At 39.6% G+C, this 22674-nt stretch overlaps 1 protein-coding gene across 1 annotated transcript in view; it reads left to right on the forward strand.

The window, feature by feature from the left end:
- LOC119725462 overlaps positions 1-1754 on the forward strand; it is a 57241-nt gene extending 55487 nt beyond the window's left edge. Inside the window, exons 26-27 of the mRNA XM_038196870.1 lie at positions 292-399; positions 1262-1754. Coding sequence (XP_038052798.1) covers positions 292-399; positions 1262-1316 — 163 coding nt within the window. The 3' untranslated portion in view covers positions 1317-1754. The remainder of the gene's footprint in view (positions 1-291; positions 400-1261) is intronic.
- The last annotated feature ends 20920 nt before the right edge of the window (positions 1755-22674 follow it).

The raw sequence follows: 22674 nt of genomic DNA on the forward strand, positions 1-22674 counted from the left end.
CAAGAACAGATTTATCTCTGTTTCGGGCGAACAAAGTTAACAATTAACTCCTGTTATATGAAACCAGGCAATAGAGGTATTTAAAAATTGAGAAATCTCTATTAATAATACAGATATATCTATTCTTAATAGAGATGTCTTTATTTTGGATTAAAATGTCAAGAATGCACACCATAATTCTATACCCACCTCCCATGCACCCCCTCCAGCAGTTTGTCACACAGAAACACATGTCACGTCAACGACATTATATTATTAACATCGTTTGACCTTTGAACTTTGACCTTTTAGCTTCAGCATCATGACGAAGTGTTGGCAGAAGAATCCAGAAGATCGGCCTTCGTTCAGCGAGCTCGTAGATATCTTTGAAGACGTGCAGGACATGTATCCAGACCCAACGTAAGTCCTAATACTCCGCCCTCAACGTTGGTTAGGGCTAAGGATAGGGTTAGGGTTACAGATTGACGACCAGTAAATAACCTTCCATTGACCCCAATGGTAAAATCTGCCACTTCAGAAATTTGGGAAAAATACTCACATCTCTCCAAGGTTTTCGAGACACAAATCAAATTTTAGCTTATTTCATCATCTTTCATTTTCTTTTCAATTTACGGGGGGGGGGGGGGGGGGGGGTCGACGAATGACTTTTAGGAGAAATTTCGATCCGAAGATGATCACCCCTTAAAATAGTCCTGAAGCACATCGCCATTTTGAAAAAAGACGCCTACACCTCATTGCAAAATAGAACGCTTTTAGGGCCCCGATTTCATCCAAATTGAACGGAACTATGTACAAGCTCACAGTTCTGTGCACGGCTTCCAGCCTTATTTTTTACAAACCCTCTAGTTTATGGCCCACAGCATGCTCAAATACTGAAGATTTTGAGGGCATGCAAATCGTGATTTGGCCGGCGTAGGCAATTCCGGACTGATTTACTTGTCTTTAGCCTTAGCAACATGAGCTGTCGGAAGGGGTGTCGGAACATAGGTGTGTGACCGCATAATCAGTAACGACAATGTACGAACCTGGAGCCAGACTGCTTGCAAAGCGGATCCGTTTGTGCTCAAAACAAAAACTATTTTCTGAGGTTTGCTGATGTCTAAAAAGAGGGCGGTAGGGTTGTTAGGTAAAATGAAATATAAATTTTAACATGTGTGAAATGAATGGTTCCAGGCTAAGTTAATATAGAATGACATGGACAAGTCTTGCACCTGCCTTTTATAACAGTAAAGGTCTTCTCTGTAATATTTTGTAAACGCAGGAAAGTAGAGGACGACGAGCTGTTGAACGAAGAGGACGAGGAAGAAGCCTTCTAAAAATGACTGGTGTCGCGGGGAAATGAAGCCAGCAAGTCAATTGTTTGCAGTACGATCAGCAACACTGCCCCCCCCCCACCCAAAAAAGAGACCATTGAACAAGACCCAAGACGTTTCTGGTGAAGGTGTTTCGGAAAATGTCGCCAAATGGTTTGTTTATATAGCAACTGATTGTTTTTTTCATGTAAATAATAATTTATACTCAGCTGATGTGGCATTGAATGCAAAAAAAACACCATGTAATGAAAAATGTTATATTTTATTAAGATGAATATTTTATCCCTATATTTTATAAGAACGGATTGTATTTTTATGAGAAAAAAATTGTACACATTTACTTTAAGAGGTAAATGCACTGTCTAAGGGTTTTCATATTTCCTCAGCTATATGAAAACATTTGTATTGTACATGTACTTTAAGAGGTAAATTTGCTGTCTAAGTGTGATCATATTTCCTCAGCAAAGTGGCTGGGACTGTTGGGTCTGCTGCTTCGAACGTTCTGGTATTGCACTCGATCCGGGCACGTATCGTAAGAGGCCCCTTTTAATGGAGAAACCGTTGTGCAAGCCATTGTCCAAAGCAACTGTCGCTTGACAGAGTATCTGGACACTAGCTAGCACAGTGATTTCTCCATTTTAAGGGGCCTTCGTGATGGAACTGATAGCGACTATTGTCATCATGCTGTGTGGTTAGTTGGCAACTTTACTTCTTGCGAATGTCGTGTACCAGACGCGATGCAATGAAAAGAACCATGATTAGCCACATAGTATACATCCAAGTATGGCATATTTTTCCATTTGCACAACTTTCTCGCAACATCACAGTGCAGTCCCATCATGCAACAGTGGAAACAAATTGCAATATGACGTCATGTATTTCTCGAACGTAATGAACTCGTAATATCATTAAATACATTGAATCATTTGATATCGGGGCGCAATTTCACGGCGCTGCATAACAGTTAGCGGAAAAGTTGTGCTTAGTTAACCTTCAGCACTATTTCGCGGCGTGAATGTGCTGAAAGGTCGCACGTGCATGTAGATTTCTATTGATACGTCACGAAAATAAACACATTTTTCCTCTGAAGTAAGCGTGCTTTTGCTGTGCTCATGCTTACTGTCTCCAGGAAATAAACGGAGGCTCTGTTAGCAGAAAATCGTGTGCTTAGCAGCGTTGTGAAATTGGGCCCTGGTTCGTAAGTGACTGCGTCATACAAACACACGCACTACTGATTACCTTTTGATGAAACACGCCACGTTGTACTACTCGGATTTCAATTGAGATTTAGATTCATCTATTTTCACACCAATCGTGGCCCTGAAGCAATAATTAAATGTGTGGTACATGCACTTAAATAAGTACAATTAACATTGGCAGCAAAGTACGCATGTATGAAAAAAAAGGAAGTGGATATTAAAACATTTAAGACAAAAACGATATTAAACGCCTGAATACATACACTTAAGAAGTTAAAATAGTTATGATACATTTGGATAAGTGGCAGACAGCCTAATTATTCCAAATGTCGATACAAATAGGGAACTTGGCTTTTTTAAACCTGTTTGTTCTTGCAGGTAACAGTGAAATGTTATTGTGTGACCCTAGACATCTGCCGTGACTCTCTAATCGTGTTGGGGGAACGGGGGAGTTTGTGCGGGGATTGGCTTTTGAGCCCTTTAGCGAAGTTATAGCGATGCTGCAGCCTCCTATCAGATAGGGAATCCAAATTCCAATTGTTCCAATGAGATACTCCGTGTGCAGTGGGTGTGGTTTAAGCTGAAATGACGTGTCACTTACGAACCGCATGATAAAGAGATACAGTGCAACATACAAGGCATAGGCACAATTTGGTTAGCGTGCATGGCATTGTAATAAGGCCAAAAAAAAGGATCCGGTTTCTGGTATAAAGCTTGCCCAAAAAGTGGTGCAGCGACGCGGCTTTTTTTTTTGTTTACCTGATTTTTTTTGCTTCATATGTCGGCTGATGACTGCAAATGGTGCCCGACTAAACTTAGTGCAAATATATGGGAGTCCAGAGAGGCCACATAAAGCTTATTCTCGACCATAACCCAATCTAAAAACACGTTAAAATTGTGCAGAAGCAGGATTCCAGTCAAACCAGTGAGTTTGGCGGTTTTGAGATATCATCTTTCATTGAAAAAAAAAACTTTTTCATTTTGCCGACGTGCATGGCTACGCTGACGCGCGCGCTTACCAGAAACCGGAGACTTTTTTATTTTTGGGCCTAATCCAGGAGCCTCCTGACGAAACTCGAACCCATCTACTGAATATATTCCAGCACAAAATGTTGCCGCAAACTATGTTTCAGAGATGTTCAAAATAAGATGTCAGATTCTCTCCTCTAGAAAATGCGAGAAAAGTAATGTAAATATTAAAATAAAAAAAAATAATTAATTAATATCAGGAATACTGGCAGAGTGGCATTGTATATATTACCCAGAATTGCCTTAATGCAATTGTGTTGATTAACAGAAACAGCTACACATTGGTTACATAAGGTGTACATATATTTTTAGTCTTTACTAAGATGCAAAGAATATTTTGTTTGTGAAGCAACGTCTTCGACTAAGGAACTGATTTGTTCGCCATTGAATTCACCGTTCCTTTTTGTTAACAGAAGCATATTGCCACAGCTGATTGTGATAAATTGTAATTGGGCAGATTGGTGTGGGGTGATGGTCGAACTCACTCTTAAACTTTGTTTATATTTTATTTTTTTGAAATTTGCCAACTTTTGTGCCAATTCTGTCTGATTTCACTTTAAAGTTCTGGTTGTACATAATCGTTGCTAAGATATAAATTTGTTATTAAAAATAAATCGTTCTTCTTCAAGCTACAATAACTTTTAAAAAAATCTGAATGGTATTAAAGTATAGGTTTTCTTGGCCAATTTCCTACAATGTTCATTCACTTCTGAAAATAAGTCATTCATTTTCGTCCGAAGTTGAGAATCGCTCTGAACACGCGTTTTATTTTCGCTACCAGAGCATTCGATTCCATTTCAGTTCAATCAATTAAGTGATTGAGCAGCACCTTTCGTTTGTTTCTCTTTAAGACGACGATTTCAAACATTCACAATTCCATTTCACTTTGAGTTTAATGCCATCGGCACCAGATACAATTAGGGGTTTCTTTTTCGTTAATCGTCCATCAAATTAGCTACCTGAAATCAATTTTGAAAATATTTGCGTGCATAAATGAATGCGCAGGCAACGTAAATGGCCGTCTGTTTCTCAAGACTGAATGCACAGACAGTAAAATGAATGAACATTTTGAGGAAATTGGCTGGGAAAACCTATATAATTGAACTATATGGAGCAAAACAGAGGTACCACTTTGTTTTCAGTTTGAGGCATTTTTTGACATAGTTGTTTTAATCAAATTTTATCTTTTATAGAAACCTTACACAATTAATGCACAGGCATTGTAGCTTGAAAACTTGAAGGAGATTATTAGTTGTATTCTTACTATTATTATTACGTGTAATGGTGCCATTAAGGAGACACGTTATCGTAATTTCTTCGCACGATGGGAGACATCGGTCATTAGGGAGACATTTCCATGTCTCCCTAGTGTATGTCACAGCCCCCCTTTAGTCGCAACTACATTTGTTGCTCGTGGTCTAATTAGTAAACATACTGAAATTCGTGTGAAAAGGACAAGGGAATATTGGGTAAGGGCACATTTAAGTTGGACCAATTTTGTGCACAGGTCTACGGGGATGTCTCCCGAATGTCCAATCTAAGGTAATGTATTATTATGGTATTACTTAATGTACACTTCTGGTTCTTAATTGAAAAAAAATAAAAAGGATACTACATTCAAATACCGATGGTGTTCCCAGATATTGGTGGTGTCAACGTTTGTTCCACGGCAATTGTGGCAGGGCCCAGTTTTAGTTGTATGTCTTCATAATGTATAGTGTATTAATAGGAGTAGCTCCCCTTAGAAAACAAAGAAATCATTTTAGTTACTCAAGATTCCCCCCCCCCCCCTTTTCAGTAGTGTGACCCCCTGTTTGTTTACTTAAGCCCACATGTCCCCCCTATATAAGCTGCCACATGGTCAAGCCACTTAAGTTCACCCAGCAGATCAGCAGAGACAAGTCACATGCATATATTTTCCTCCTAACTGGAGTGCCTGTCCTGCTTAGTTTTGTCTGCTTGTTGGAGTCATTGATATCATGGGCTCTGTCTGAACGCACTCTAAGGCAATCCGCTATTGGCACTGTGTTGGTTTTTTTGGTTTCGTCTTCTTTAGGTGTTTTTTGGTTGGGTTTATTTACTTTTCATTTCCAATTACTTTTTTGTTTCCAATTTGATTTTTTTTCCCAAAGTTATTAATTTCTGGCTTTGTTTTTCCCAAAAGGTTTTTTTTTGGTCACATTTCAAGTTTTTTTTTTGTGAATGTAAAACTTGCAGTTAATTGTGGATTAAATTGTTTTTTTTTGTAAAGTTCCATCCCAATTCAGTCTGTCTCTTTCCTTTTTTAAATTTGTCCCAGTTTTCTATTAAATTTTTCGCGACTTATCAATTTGAACCAGGCCTTTACAGATATTTTCTTTAGTGAACCGTTTTTCTTCGTTACACATGCATACATGTATGGCCGGGTATTATTACAGGTATGTAATGGAGGTTCTGCCCAAGGCTTCTGCCAGTCTTTGGTTGACTGTTGCCCCCCCCCCCCCCCCCCCCCCGTTCGCTTAGACGCTGAGCTACAACAGGAGTACAATTGGTCGAAAAGTAATAAGTGGATTGCTAAAGTTTCTAAATTGATTATAAAATTGCCTGAGAATGTTATAAGAATGCATCTTTGATTTAAACACTTTCCGGGGCTCTGGGCATGCACCGAGAAGACCCCCGAGCAGGGCGTGCCTTTGGCTCGCCTTCACTCAACCCCCTTCATCCCCCCCCTCCTGAAAGCTTGATCCGCCCCGCAATTAGCTCATGCACGCAAGATTAAGTATTTGAAATTCATTCTTCACCTCTACTTGAGTTCCGATTCCCTTGCTCCGTTCAACCCCCCCCCCGCCCCGCTCCGCCCCAACCCAACCCTTCCCCGTCTCTTGCCGACTTCCCTGGTGGATTTCTGCAAATCAGGCATGTCTCCAAAAACTCACCTCCGAGAACGGTTCTGTATGGGTGCAGATCTAGATATACAGCCCAAAGTGGCCACGTTCACCAAATCACGATTTTTACGATCATATTCGTCTCATAGCAGAGAGTTGTGTGGTCCCTATAACTTCAGGGTTCGTATGAATCAAGGGTTCCAGCTCTGCATCGGTTTTTGCGCTTGTGTTTCTGTCCAATTTGGGATTAAAATGGACCCCAAAGTCGCTCTATTTTGTAACGTAGTGTAGAATTGGAATTTTTTTTTAACATGAGATTGGCTTCAAGAGTAGTTTTGCGTGTTATAATCTTCGTAGACAAAAGCAAAATCATCCAAAAGAACAGACACGGAAAGAGATTGAATTTACTTGATGTAAGATTTGATCACCTATGAGAGTGGTTCAGAGTATTTTCCCCGATTTTTTGAATGGGGGTATAGATCATTGGTGCCTACGGGAACTTATTTCCTGGTCATGTAACCACAGGTCGTTTCCGAATTTACTCGGCTACGGCTAGAAGTTACACACGAGTCTATGAGAAGCGGCTGCAGCCACTTCTCATAGACTCCTGTGTACATTTCAAGCCTTGGTCAAGTACTTCGGACACGGCCAATACTGCTCGGAGTGGATTGCGCTAATAGCGCCCGCTACCGGTCGCTTCGGTTTAGGACCTTTAGACTATTAGCCGTTAACGTTAGTTACAAAATAATCCACAGTACTATTTTGAACCAAGGCTTTGTTGTCACTACTAGTTGTCTTCTACTTCTGGCCCAAAAGGTTTTGACAATAATTGTTAAAATGAGATTAGACGATATCGTTACGTAAACTACCACAACCATCGTTAAAACTGTCAAAATGTGACATGGTCTATTTTTGTACTAAAATGTATGCCTAGTCATTCAAAACGAAGTATCAACGAACTTTCATATTTCTTAACCTAGACAGTTCATACGTTGATGACCTCATTGAGGAACGTGTATATGAAACACGGAAATAAAACCTGAGTTATCTAAAGGACTAAGCATAACACGAAGTACAAGTACATGAGGGACCAAGAGCGCTGCAAGGATAAACCAGAATAAATATACCATTGCAATTGATGTGAAAATGACTGTTATGGTTCATCAAGCACGTTTAGCGTAAAGAATGTCTGGTGGTTTTTTTGGCCTTATTATGCCCTGTTATCAACGCAATGTACAAAATACGCAAAACATGTTTGAAGAAAAACGGAGGAAATAAAAATCAACGCAATGTACAAAATACGCAATGCATGTTTGAACAAAAAGGAGGAAATAAAAAAAAAAAACATGCAAAAGACTGTACCATTCAGATCACATGACGTGTCTTCACACTGACGAGTTTTCAATGGATTCATATTATGCAATTCCATCTGTATGATCCATCAATATAGTTCTATATAGGCCTAGGCCTGCGCATTTATAATTAAACAGGTAAGCATCGTCTTAAGAATTAATAAAGAGTAAGTCTTAGATTTATGTTACATTTGTGATTTGTAAAGTGTCTGAATTGCTCGCATGCAAATATAATATGAACGAAATTTGCACAAATTTCACGCCCTATATGGTGCGATGTGAAATGAACGGAACTTCGCATCAACCACGCCATCTTTATGGGGTACATTATGGCGGCCTCACACGAAATGTTCAGTGCATGTTCCTTGTACCTTCCAGTATTAATTCCTGATTCGGACTGTAAAGAGTTTGAACGATTCGTTTAAAGCGGAAACTTTAATTCCGTCTTCATGTCATTGGTGGCTAGAAAGGAAAAATTCGGCCTTTAGGCAATATATTATCAAAAAAATACTGGTTAAGAAATGTTATTGATTTTTCGTCTTCCATCCTATTTAGCAAAGAATCGAAAAAAAAAATAATTATGCCTCTTTAGATTAAAACAAAATCATGTTTGCCTTATGATGTTACAGTTTTCAGAGTCTGGTCTTTTGGTCCCAACGTTGTTGAAATCCATTGCTTGTCAACGTGCGGAATGAGTGCATGCAAGCCCCAACCCGGAAATAATTGTGTAAAAATAATAAATGGTAAATTTTGAAATAACAAACTTCACATCTTTGCTGCAGGCCTACACGAGACAATCCTGGATCACCCATTTTTATAAATTGTCTGCATAATTTGGTTTTCGGTTATTTTAGACTGTTGGATCTGAAAACAAGAGAAACGTTACCTCATGACCCCCAGGGTATGCACTTAAAGCATCCAAAGGAATATATTCATGACATGTTTTCTGATTGTAAACTAAGCAATTTGGGGCAAAACTGGTGATCCTGACCTAGTGCATGGGGACTTTTCTGAACTCTAAAATATTGGGTACTTTTGTATGGATGCGAATAGGCTTTCGTCAGAAGGCACTAGAAAGCATCATTTCAAACCTTTCGGGGGCTCTGGGCATGCCCCGCACCCCCCCCCCCCCCCCGCCGGAAGGGCGTGCCTTCTGCTGGCCTTCATTCAAACCAGTTTCCTGAAAACAGGATCCGCCACTGCAGTTTGCTCGCAGACGCAAGATTCAATGTTTATGATATTTTTTTAATCTCTTCTTGAGTTGCGATTTCCTTGATCCGGCAAGCCCCCCCCCCACCTTGCCCCGCCCCCAACCCCGCCCATGTGACCTCTTGCCGGCTTCCCCAGGGGCTTCTGCAAACAAGGCAGGTCTCCAAAGACTCACCTCAAGGAACGGTTGTATATCCGAAATTGGCCACGTCCACTAAATCGTGATTTATATTATCATATTTGTCCCATAGTGTTTCGTGGCCCCTTCATTTAAGGGTTGGTATTGAATGAATTATATTTTGGGTCCACCCTTTGTGCCCCCTCATAAAATGCTGGTGCTCCCCCCCCCCCCATCTCCACCCCCAGGAAAAAAAATACTGACTATGCCACTTTTTAACAATAATTACACTATTTCACCATTTAAAAAAAAGAATTAAAGCGGTGTTATTCTGATATCCATTTCGGTGTCATGTTGATAATATTGCACTTGCAAGCATTCACCCCTGTATAAAAGTTTACTTTTGTATACCACATGCATGCTAGCAGTGCCAGCAGCATCTTTATCAATGCCCCGGCCCTGTGACAATCCAAAACCACAGGTATGACAGGGGTTATGAGGCTGTTCCATCTGCAGGTTTTATACGTAAATTTAACGGCTCTATAAGAACTTTTTTCCAACAAATACGGGAATAGTTTTCTGGTTGTACGTGTATGTTCTAGTTGTCGTCCATGTTTAAGCAGCGTCGTACATGTGTTCTCACAATGCCATTATTCTTCATGGGCGCTTATCTATTCATGTCATGTACAAATGTCCTAAACTGAAGTGTTAACGGTAGCCATCGACATCAGACTTTGTAAACAATGGCATTAACGCCGTAAACACTTCATCTCTGGACTTTTGGAACATGGCATGAATAGATAGGCGCCCATCTATGGATAAAGCCAGATATAAGTGGGTTTTCAGTGCACGTCGTCGGTTTTGCTTTTGGTTTCGGGAGAGTTTGAGGCCCCTTTACTTAGGGCAATCCGGCCGGCTCCGTGCATGGCCCTTATTCTGCTTCAGCAACATTATTTGTTTTATAATTTGCGAAGCCAATATTCTTAACATCACGTATGAGTTTTGATCTCATAAGCTCCAAAAATGATTCTCAAGTGAGAAACGAGGCCGCAGCTGGAGACGAATCCGTAATTTGGAAAGCCCGCTCAAAGGCAAAAAACACAGGGCCTGGTTTCCTGCCTCGTCATATGCAAACAAGTTGAAACTATACCAGGTCAGGTGTAGCATGTGCAACCTTCCCAGGGTTCATTACCGAAACGACAAGTTCAGCTGGCTGTTAATGTAAACAGGATAGGGCGTGTAACCGATTTACATACAATCGCTCGCAGTAGGCCATTAAATGCCAGTACATGGACATCTTCGAGTTGATTTCCTTTCTGTGAGTAAATCTTAACACCTTTCTTCACAGTAAATCCGGTATATACCAAGATGCCGCAAAAGACCATTCAGGATTTGGATGCCTACATTAAGGCAACGGCTGTCGTGTACGACCACTCCAACACCAAACTTATCAGCAGGGAGACTAAAGTCAGCAGGCGTAGGAAGGAAGCGTTTCTTTCTGTGCTTCCATACAGCGTGCCTTCTGCTGGCCTTCATTCAAACCTGTTTCCTTAAAACAGGATCCGCCCCTGCAGTTCGCTCGCAGACGCAAGATTCAATGTTGATGATAATATTGTTTGATCTCTTATTGAGTCGCGATTTCCTTGATCCGGCAAGCCCCCCCCCCTTGCCCCGCCTCCAAACCCGCCCATGTGACCTCTTGCCGGCTTCCCCGGGGGCTTCTGCAAACAAGGCTGGTCTCCAAAGACTCACCTCAAGGAACGGTTGTATATCCGAAATTAGCCACGTCCACTAAATCGTGATTTATATTATCATTTTTGTCTCATAGTGTTTCGTGGCCTCTTCATTTGAGGGTTGGTATTGTATGAAGGGTTGCAGCTCTGCACTGGTTTTTGCACTTGTGTTGCTGTCATATTTGGGATTAAACCAAAGTCACTCTATTTTGCAATGTAGTGGAGGGATCATATTTTTTAAATATGGGGTTATAGGATTATTTTTTGGTGTGATAATCTTTGGAGACAAAGAACAAATCATCCAAAAGAACAGACTGTAAGAAGGTGCATTCATTTGATGTATGTCTGGTTCATCGTTAATTTTATACTAAAGAGTATTTTCCCAAATTTCTTTTGAAGTGGGGTATTTATCATTTGAGTCTATGGGAACTTATTTCCTGGTCATGCAACCATAGGTCGTTTCCGAATTTACTTGGCTACGGCTAAAAGTTACACACGAGTCTATGGGAAGCGGCTGCAGCCACTTCTCATAGACTCCTGTGTAAAGCGAAGCCATGGCCAAGTATTTCGGACACTGCTATAATATTGCTCGGAGTGGACTGCGCTATTGGCCCATAACGGACTTCCGTACCCTTCGAATTAAAGAACCATCGTACTATCGGGAAATATTTCTTCACCAACAAGGGAGTAGCCAAGGGGAGGGGGGCTGGGTGGCACGCCCCCCCCCCCCCAACACAAGTTCCCAGTGGCCCCAGGTGATCCACCTAAACAATCGAAATGTGGCGGTTCCCAAAAATGTTTTTGCGTGAGCTATTCAAACGAAGAGGCATCTAGTTAATATTTGTGACTTCTCTTAACAGCACAGCTGTATGAAATGTGAAGAACTTAATATCAAATAAGCGCCATTTAGCGACAAAATAGGTCCAGCTCCCCCCCCCCTCCCCTCCACGCCCCCTCCCACCTCCCGCTTTTCGAAAAATTGTAGCCCTGGTGTATGGTCGCCGGGATATTTTGGGTCCACCCTTGGTGCCCCCTCATAAGATTCTGGTGTTCACCCCCCCCCCCATCTCCGACCCCAGGAAAAAATCCTGACTACGCCACTTTTTAACAATAATTACACTATTTCACCACTTTAAAAGAAGAATTAAAGTGGTGTTATTCTGATATCAATTACGATGTCATGTTGACAATATAGCACTTGCGAGCATTCACCCCTGTATAAAACTTTACTTCTGTATACCACATGCTAGCAGTGCCAGCAGCATCTTTATCAATGCCCCGGCCCTGTGACAATCCAAAACCACCGGGATGACAGGGGTTATGAGGCTGTTCCATCTTCAGGTTTTATACGTTAATTTAACGGCTCTATCAGAATTTTTTCCCAACAAATTAATACGGGAATAGCTTCTGGTTGTACGTGTATGTTTTAGTTGTCGTCCATGTTTAAGCAGCGTCGTACATGTGTTATCACAATGCCATTATTCTTCTTGGGCGCTTATCTATTCATGTCATGTTCCAAAAGACAAAAACTGAAGTGTTTACAGTAGCCAGCGGCATCAGACTTTGTAAACAATGGCGTTAACGCCGTAAACACTTCATCTTTGGACTTTTGTAACATGGCATGAATAGATAGGCGCCCATCTATGGATAAAGCCGGATATAAGTGGGTTTTCAGTGCACGGCTTCGGTTTTGCTTTTGGTTTCGGGAGAGTTTGAGGCCCCTTTACTTAGGGCAATCCGGCCGGCTCCGTGCATGGCCCTTATTCTGCTTCAGCAACATTATTTGTTTTATAATATGCGAAGCCAATATTCTTAACATCACGTATGAGTTTCGATCTCATAAGCTCCAAAAATGATTCTCAAGTGAGAGACGAGGCCGCAGCTGGAGACGAATCCGTAATTTGGAAAGCCCACCCAAAGGCAAAAAAAAACAGGGTCTGGTTTCCTGCCTCGTCATATGCAAACCAGTTGAAACTATACCAGGTCAGGTGTAGCATGTGCTACCTTCCCAGGGTTCATTACCGAAACGACAAGTTCAGCTGGCTGTTAATGTAAACAGGATAGGGCGTGTAACCGATTTACATACAATCGCTCGCAGTAGGCCATTAAATGCCAGTACATGGACATCTTCGAGTTGATTTCCTTTCTGTGAGTAAATCTTAACACCTTTCTTCACAGTAAATCCGGTATATACCAAGATGCCGCAAAAGACCATTCAGGATTTGGATGCCTACATCAAGGCAACAGCCGTCGTGTACGACCACTCCATCACCAAACTCGTCAGCAGGAAGACTAAAGTCAGCAGGCGTAGGAAGGAAGCGTTTCTTTCTGTGCTTCCATACCGGAAACCGTCGTCTCACTACCACTCTCATGAGAGAAAGACATCATCATCATCATCAGCCCACAAACCAAGAAGTAAACCTGCTAAAGAAAGGTAAGAGATTTCCTAAAATAAAGGCAGTGTGTACCTCAGATGGATCCGGCTTTCTTTTAGTAACGATTATTGTTTGCATTGAACATTCGCAGTGACTTTTAATATCTATTTGTTTTTTCTAAGTCTGGTTTTGCATCATTTGAATCAGATCGTTTTACAATTTCGGACTTTATTTCCTTTAAAAAAAAGGTCAAAAACACAAGTACCCCGATGAAAAACTACCCCTCGAACGCAAAAATATCCCTCTCGCAATAATACAATTGTGCACCTCTCGAGATGGACAATTGGATATCAAAAACAAGTGCTCCTCTCGCGATAACTTCTAGAGATGGAAAACTGCCCCTCGAAAGCACAATAGTGCCCCGCTCACAACATTAAATTGTGCCCCCCCTCTTAAGATGGAAAACTGGCCCCTAAAAATAATAGTGCTCTTCACGCGAATAGAATGGTAACTGAAATGGCCATCAATAGCAAAAGTGCCACTCTTAAGATAAAAAGGTCTGTATACATAACTAGGTATAAAAACAGAAAGAGCAAAATGGACAATGTGTTCATAATTTGTTCCTCGTCATATTCATTTATTTTCTAATTATTTCTGATTTTTTAAAATTTGTTTAATCATTTGTGATATTTTCTTTTTTGAATTAACTTTATAGATTTTTTTTAAAGCTATTTATAACTGTAAGAATGTCTCAAATCGGCCTTTGGCCGCGATGACGTTTGTTTTAATAAATCGAATCCAATCAAATCAAATCCAATCCAATTTAATCCAATCCAATCCAATCCAATCCAATCCAATCTAAACCAATCCAATCCAATCCAATCCAACCCAATTTAATCCCATCCAATCCAATCCAATCCAATCCAATCCAATCCAATCCAATCCAATCCAATCCAATCCAATCCAATCCAATCCAATCCAAACCAATCTAATCCAATCCAATCCAATCCAATCCAATCCAATCCAATCCAATCCAATCCAATCCAATCCATCAAATATAGGTTAACAGCAAAATGAACGGGACCATATTCTTTCCCTCCACTTTCACACCGACGGAAGGTGCCCCTTTTATGAGCAAGTGCTCATTTTTGGTGCCCCCCCCCCCAATTTGAAAAGCGTTCGCCGCCCTTGGTCCCATCAATTCACGAACTGACCGCTGATCCGCTTTCCAATATACGGTTACAATATATTTTACAATTTCTTTTTAAAACTAACTTTTCAAGTTTCTTTTCGTATTGTGGTATTACGACCAACTTTCATTGCCACCAGGTTGCATTCAACAGATCATCTTTTACAATCATAACAGAGCCTGAAATTGTACTTAGCCAAATAATTATGCTCGCAAAATCCAATGTTCCAAAACCCACCTTTTTCTTCTTGAATTCTACGTAGTCTCTTTTTCACATTCAGAGCGAAGTTCTGTTCATTGATGTTTTGAGATATAATACAAACCGTCGATCGTACCGCGATCTGACCTATCTCAGTTTTTGCCATTTCAAGAAAAACGCGTTTGAAGTTTGGCCTTTTTTGCATCCACCCTTTCACCCAGAACACTAAATTTCATTGACTGTTTTTTTTATATATAATAAAGTTGGATAGTTAAATTAAGTTTTAAAATTGTTTCTAAGGCAAAAACTCATCATTATCAGGTAAAAAATAGGCGCCAAATCCATAAGTCACTTCGTGAAAATTTCATTTTCATATTTCATGCGCGCGAAACAGCGACCTATCTAGATAGGTCACTTCGTGAAAAAAATGTTCATATTTTATGCGCGCGAGCGGCGACCTATCCAGATAGGTCACTTCGTAACACGAACAATTTCAATTTCTCTTAAGCTGATAGTGACTTATGTCATATGCGCATGCCCGCGCAGACCTCTATACGTTAAGTCATATGGAGATTCGTTGCAATCTGTTGTCTTTCATATTAATATTATTGTTACTAGAGATTAATGAAACACGATAATAATCATTTTGACATAGTCAGATTTCCTGATTTTGTGCATAAAATTCGGCAGAATTAACAAAAAATGCGAAAAGTATGCGTTTCTCTTAAGAAAAATGTAAAAAAAGTTAGATTTTATGTTTCAAAACAACAGTTTCAAATAAAATGAACGAAAATACACACAACAAAATCATTATCTTAGTCTTACATTTTACTATAAAAAGTAATTCAATGCGCCTGTTGTCAATTTGTCTTCTGCTTTCAGGCATTAAAAGTGTACACGGTCAACAAGTACCGAAAAAGCATACAGTTTTCTCTGTGAAATTAAACAATTCGGTACACAAGTGTACACTGCACTTAATTTTCGTGCAATGTTTGCGCATTTTGTGTAAAAAAAAACTAAAGATCATTATACTTAAGTGAATTACTTTTAAATGCTAAATTTATTTAATGTACTGGAATAGAAGGATGCAAATTGACAACCCTTCAATCGAATCTCAAAATAGAAGTATGGGAATTAACAGCCCAACGTTCAATCTAAGAATAGAAGGATGCAAATTGACAAAGCTTCGTTCAATCTCAGAATCAACGGATGTGAATTGACAACCCTCCCTTCAATGTAAGAATGGAAGGATGTGAATTGACAATCCTCCATTCAATGTAAGAATGGAAAAATGTGAATTGACAATCCTCCATCCAATGTAAGAATGGAAGGATGTAAATTGACAAGCCTCCATTCAATGTAAGAATGGAAGGATGTGAATTGACAATCCTCCATTCAATGTAAGAATGGAAAAATGTGAATTGACAATCCTCCATCCAATGTAAGAATGGAAGGATGTAAATTGACAAGCCTCCATTCAATGTAAGAATGGAAGGATGTGAATTGACAATCCTCCATTCAATGTAAGAAGGGAAGGATTTGAATTGACAACCCTCCATTCAATGTAAGAATGAAAGGATGTGAATTGACAACCCTCCATTCAATGTAAGAATGGAAGGATGTGAATTGACAACCCTCCATTCAATGTAAGAATGGAAGGATGTGAATTGACAACCCTCCATTCAATGTAAGAATGGAAGGATGTGAATTGACAAGCCTTCATTCAATGTAAGAATGGAAGGATGTTAATTGACAACCCTCCATTCAATGTCAGAATGGAAGGATGTGAATTGCGAATCCTCGATCCAATGTAAGAATGGGGGATGTAAATTGACAATCCTCAATTCAATGTAAGAAGGGAAGGATTTGAATTGACAACCCTCCATTCAATGTAAGAATGGAAGGATGTGAATTGACAACCCTCCATTCAATGTAAGAATGAAAGGATGTGAATTGACAACCCTCCATTCAATGTAAGAATGGAAGGATGTGAATTGACAACCCTCCATTCAATGTAAGAATGGAAGGATGTAAATTGACAACCCTCCATTCAATGTAAGAATGGAAGGATGTGAATTGACAAGCCTTCATTCAATGTAAGAATGGAAGGATGTTAATTGACAACCCTCCATTCAATGTCAGAATGGAAGAATGTGAATTGCGAATCCTCGATCCAATGTAAGAATGGGGGATGTAAATTGACAATCCTCAATTCAATGTAAGAAGGGAAGGATTTGAATTGACAACCCTCCATTCAATGTAAGAATGGAAGGATGTGAATTGACAAACCTCCATTCAATGTAAGATTGGAAGGATGTGAATTGGCAAACCTCCATTCAATGTAAAAATAGAAGGATGTGAATTGACAACCCTCCATTCAATGTAAGAATGGAAGGATGTAAATTGACAACCCTCCATTGAATGTAAGAATTGAAGGATTTGAATTGATAACCCTCCATTCAATGTAAGAATGGAAGGATGCGAATTGACAACCCTCCCTTCATTGTAAGAATGGAAGGATGTGAATTGACAACCCTCCATTCAATGTGAGAATGGAAGGATGTAAATTGACAATCCTCCATTCAATGTAAGAGGGGAAGGATTTGAATTGACAATCCTCCATTCAATGTAAGAATGGAAGGATGTTAATTGACAATCCTCCATTCAATGTAAGAAGGGAAGGATTTGAATTGATAACCCTCCATTCAATGTAAGAATGGAAGAATGGGAATTGACAATCCTCCATTCAATGTAAGAAGGGAAGGATTTGAATTGATAACCCTCCATTCAATGTAAGAATGGAAGGATGCAAATTGACAACCCTCCCCTCAATGTAAGAATGGAACGAGGTGAATTGACAACCATCCATTCAATGTAAGAATGGAAGGATGTGAATTGACAATCCTCCATTCAATGTAAGAAGGGAAGGAATTGAATTGATAACCCTCCATTCAATGTAAGAATGGAAGGATGTGAATTGACAACCCTCCATTCAATGTAAGAATGAAAGGATTTGAATTGACAACCCTCCCTTCAATGTAAGAATGGAAGGATGTGAATTGACAACCCTTCATTCAATGTAAGAATGGAAGGATGTGTATTGACAACCCTCCCTTCAATGTAAGAATAGAACGATGTGAATTGACAACCCTCCATTCAATGTAAGAATGGAAGGATGTGAATTGACAAGCCTCCATTCAATGTAAGAAGGGAAGGATGTGAATTGACAAGCCTCCATTCAATGTAAGAATGGAAGAATATGAATTGCGAACCCTCCATTCAATGTAAGAATGGAAGGATGAGAATTGACAACCCTCCATGCAATGTAAGAATGGAAGGATGTGAATTGACAACCCTCCATTCAATGTAAGAATGGAAGGATGTGAATTGACAACCCTCCATTCGATGTAAGAATGGAAGGATGCGAATTGACAACCCTCCCTTCAATGTAAGAATGGAACGATGTGAATTGACAATCCTCCATCCAATGTAAGAATGGAAGGCTGTGAATTGACAATCCTCCATCTATTGTAAGAATGGAAGGATGTGAATTGACAACCCTCCATTCAATGTAAGAATGGAAGGATGTGAATTGCGAATCCTCCCTCCAATGTAAGAATGGAAGGATGTGAATTGACAACCCTCCATTCAATGTAAGAATGGAAGGATGTGAATTGCGAATCCTCCATCCAATGTAAGAATGGAAGGATGTGAATTGACAAGCCTCCATTCAATGTAAGAATTGAAAAATCGGAATTGATAACCCTCCATTTAATGTAAGAATGGAAAGATGTGAATTGACAATCCCCCATTCAATGTAAGAACGGAAGGATTTGAATTGATAACCATCCATTCAATGTAAGAATGGAAGGATGTGAATTGACAATCCTCCATTCAATGTAAGAAGGGAAGGAATTGAATTGATAACCCTCCATTCAATGTAAGAATGGAAGGATGTGAATTGACAACCCTCCAATCAATTTAAGAATGGAAGGATGCGAACTGACAACCCTCCCTTCAATGTAAGAATGGAACGATGTAAATTGACAACACTCCATTCAATGTAAGAATGGAAGGATGTGAATTGACAACCCTTCATGCAATGTAAGAATGGAAGGATGTGAATTGACAAGCCTCCATTCAATTTAAGAATGGAAGGATGTGAATTGACAAGCCTCCATTCAATGTAAGAATGGAAGAATGTGAATTGCGAATCCTCCATTCAATGTAAGAATGGAAGGATGAGAATTGACAACCCTCCATGCAATGTAAGAATGGAAGGATGTGAATTGACAACCCTCCATTCAATGTAAGACTGGAAGGATGTGAATTGACAACCCTCCATTCGATGTAAGAATGGAAGGATGCGAATTGACAACCCTCCCTTCAATGTAAGAATGGAACGATGTGAATTGACAATCCTCCATTCAATGTAAGAATGGAAGGCTGTGAATTGACAATCCTCCATCTATTGTAAGAATGGAAGGATGTAAATTGACAACCCTCCATTCAATGTAAGATTGGAAGGATGTGAACTGACAACCTTCCATTTAGTGTAAGAATGGGATAATTTGAATTGCCAACCCTCCATCCAATGTAAGAATGGAATAATGTGAATTGACAACCCTCCATTAAATTTAAGAATGGAAGGATGTGAATTGACAACCCTCCATTCAATGTAAGAATGGAAGGATGTGAATTGACATCTCTTCATTTAGTGTAAGAATGGAAGGATGTGAATTGACAACCCTCCATTCAATGTAAGAATGGAAGGATGTGAATTGACAACCCTCCATTCAATGTAAGAATGGAAGGATGCGAATTGACAACCCTCCATTCAATGTTAGAATGGAACGATGTGAATTGACAACCCTCCATTCAATGTAAGAATGGAAGGCTGTGAATTGACAACCCTTCATTCGAAGTAAGAATGGACAGATGTGAATTGCGAATCCTCCATCCAATGTAAGAATGGAACAATGTGAATTGACAACCTTCCATTCAATGTAAGAATGAAAGGATGCAAATTGACAACCCTCCCTTCAATGTAAGAATAGAACGATGTGAATTGACAACCCTCCATTCAATGTAAGAATGGAAGGATGTGAATTGACAACCCTCCATTCGATGTAAGAATGGAAGGATGCGAATTGACAACCCTCCCTTCAATGTAAGAATGGAACGATGTGAATTGACAATCCTCCATCCAATGTAAGAATGGAAGGCTGTGAATTGACAATCCTCCATCTATTGTAAGAATGGAAGGATGTAAATTGACAACCCTCCATTCAATGTAAGATTGGAAGGATGTAAACTGACAACCTTCCATTTAGTGTAAGAATGTGATAATTTGAATTGCCAACCCTCCATCCAATGTAAGAATGGAATAATGTGAATTGACAACCCTCCATTAAATTTAAGAATGGAAGGATGTGAATTGACAAGCCTCCATTCAATGTAAGAATGGAAGGATGTGAATTGACAAACCTCTATTCAATGTAAGAATGGAAGGATGTGAATTGACAACCCTCTATTCAATGTAAGAATGGAAGAATGTGAATTGCGAATCCTCCATCCAATGTAAGAATGGGGGATGTAAATTGACAAACCTCCATTCAATGTAAGATTGGAAGGATGTGAATTGACAACCCTCCATTTAGTGTAAGAATGGGATGATTTGAATTAACAACCCTCCATTCAATGTAAGAATGGAAGGATGTGAATTGACATCTCTTCATTTAGTGTAAGAATGGAAGGATGTGAATTGACAACCCTCCATTCAATGTAAGAATGGAAGGATGTGAATTGACAACCCTCCATTCAATGTAAGAATGGAAGGATGCGAATTGACAACCCTCCATTCAATGTTAGAATGGAACGATGTGAATTGACAACCCTCCATTCAATGTAAGAATGGAAGGCTGTGAATTGACAACCCTTCATTCGAAGTAAGAATGGACAGATGTGAATTGCGAATCCTCCATCCAATGTAAGAATGGAACAATGTGAATTGACAACCTTCCATTCAATGTAAGAATGAAAGGATGTGAATTGACAACCCTCCATTCAATGTAAGAAGGGAAGGATTTGAATTGACAACCCACCATTCAATGTAAGAATGGAAGGATGTGAATTGACAAACCTCCATTCAATGTAAGATTGGAAGGATGTGAATTGACAAACCTCCATTCAATGTAAGAATGGAAGGATGTGAATTGACATCCCTCTATTCAATGTAAGAATGGAAGGATGTGAATTGACAACCCTCCATCTATTGTAAGAATGGAAGGATGTAAATTGACAACCCGCCATTCAATGTAAGATTGGAAGGATGTGAACTGACAACCCTCCATTTAATGTAAGAATGGGATAATTTGAATTGACAACCCTCCATTCAATGTAAGAATGGAAGGATGTGAATTGACAACCCTCCATTCAATGTAAGAATGGAAGGATGTGAATTGACAACCCTCCTTTCAATGTAAGATTGGAAGGATGTGAATTGACAACCCTCCATTCAATGTAAGAATGGAAGGATGTGAATTGACAACCCTCCATCCAATGTAAGAATGGAATAATGTGAATTGACAACCCTCCATTAAATTTAAGAATGGAAGGATGTGAATTGACAAGCCTCCATTCAATGTAAGAATGGAAGGATGTGAATTGACAACCCTCTATTCAATGTAAGAATGGAAGGATGTGAATTGACAACCCTCTATTCAATGTAAGAATGGAAGAATGTGAATTGCGAATCCTCCATCCAATGTAAGAATGGGGGATGTAAATTGACAACACTCCATTCAATGTAAGAATGAAAGGATGTGAATTGACAACCCTCCATTCAATGTAAGAATGGAAGGATGTGAATTGCGAATCCTCCATCCAATGTAAGAACGGAAGGATTTGAATTGATAACCATCCATTCAATGTAAGAATGGAAGGATGTGAATTGACAATCCTCCATTCAATGTAAGAAGGGAAGGAATTGAATTGATAACCCTCCATTCAATGTAAGAATGGAAGGATGTGAATTGACAACCCTCCTTTCAATGTAAGATTGGAAGGATGTGAATTGACAACCCTCCATTCAATGTAAGAATGGAAGGATGTGAATTGACAACCCTCCATCCAATGTAAGAATGGAATAATGTGAATTGACAACCCTCCATTAAATTTAAGAATGGAAGGATGTGAATTGACAAGCCTCCATTCAATGTAAGAATGGAAGGATGTGAATTGACAACCCTCTATTCAATGTAAGAATGGAAGGATGTGAATTGACAACCCTCTATTCAATGTAAGAATGGAAGAATGTGAATTGCGAATCCTCCATCCAATGTAAGAATGGGGGATGTAAATTGACAACCCTCCATGCAATGTAAGAATGAAAGGATGTGAATTGACAACCCTCCATTCAATGTAAGAATGGAAGGATGTGAATTGCGAATCCTCCATCCAATGTAAGAACGGAAGGATTTGAATTGATAACCATCCATTCAATGTAAGAATGGAAGGATGTGAATTGACAATCCTCCATTCAATGTAAGAAGGGAAGGAATTGAATTGATAACCCTCCATTCAATGTAAGAATGGAAGGATGTGAATTGACAACCCTCCAATCAATTTAAGAATGGAAGGATGCGAACTGACAACCCTCCCTTCAATGTAAGAATGGAACGATGTAAATTGACAACACTCCATTCAATGTAAGAATGGAAGGATGTGAATTGACAACTCTTCATTCAATGTAAGAATGGAAGGATGTGAATTGACAAGCCTCCATTCAATTTAAGAATGGAAGGATGTGAATTGACAAGCCTCCATTCAATGTAAGAATGGAAGAATGTGAATTGCGAATCCTCCATTCAATGTAAGAATGGAAGGATGAGAATTGACAACCCTCCATGCAATGTAAGAATGGAAGGATGTGAATTGACAACCCTCTATTCAATGTAAGAATGGAAGGATGTGAATTGACAACCCTCTATTCAATGTAAGAATGGAAGAATGTGAATTGCGAATCCTCCATCCAATGTAAGAATGGGGGATGTAAATTGACAAAACTCCATTCAATGTAAGAATGGAAGGATG

Source organism: Patiria miniata, unplaced genomic scaffold (assembly GCF_015706575.1).
Source record: "Patiria miniata isolate m_02_andy unplaced genomic scaffold, ASM1570657v1 HiC_scaffold_19, whole genome shotgun sequence".
NCBI classification, from domain to species: domain Eukaryota; kingdom Metazoa; phylum Echinodermata; class Asteroidea; order Valvatida; family Asterinidae; genus Patiria; species Patiria miniata.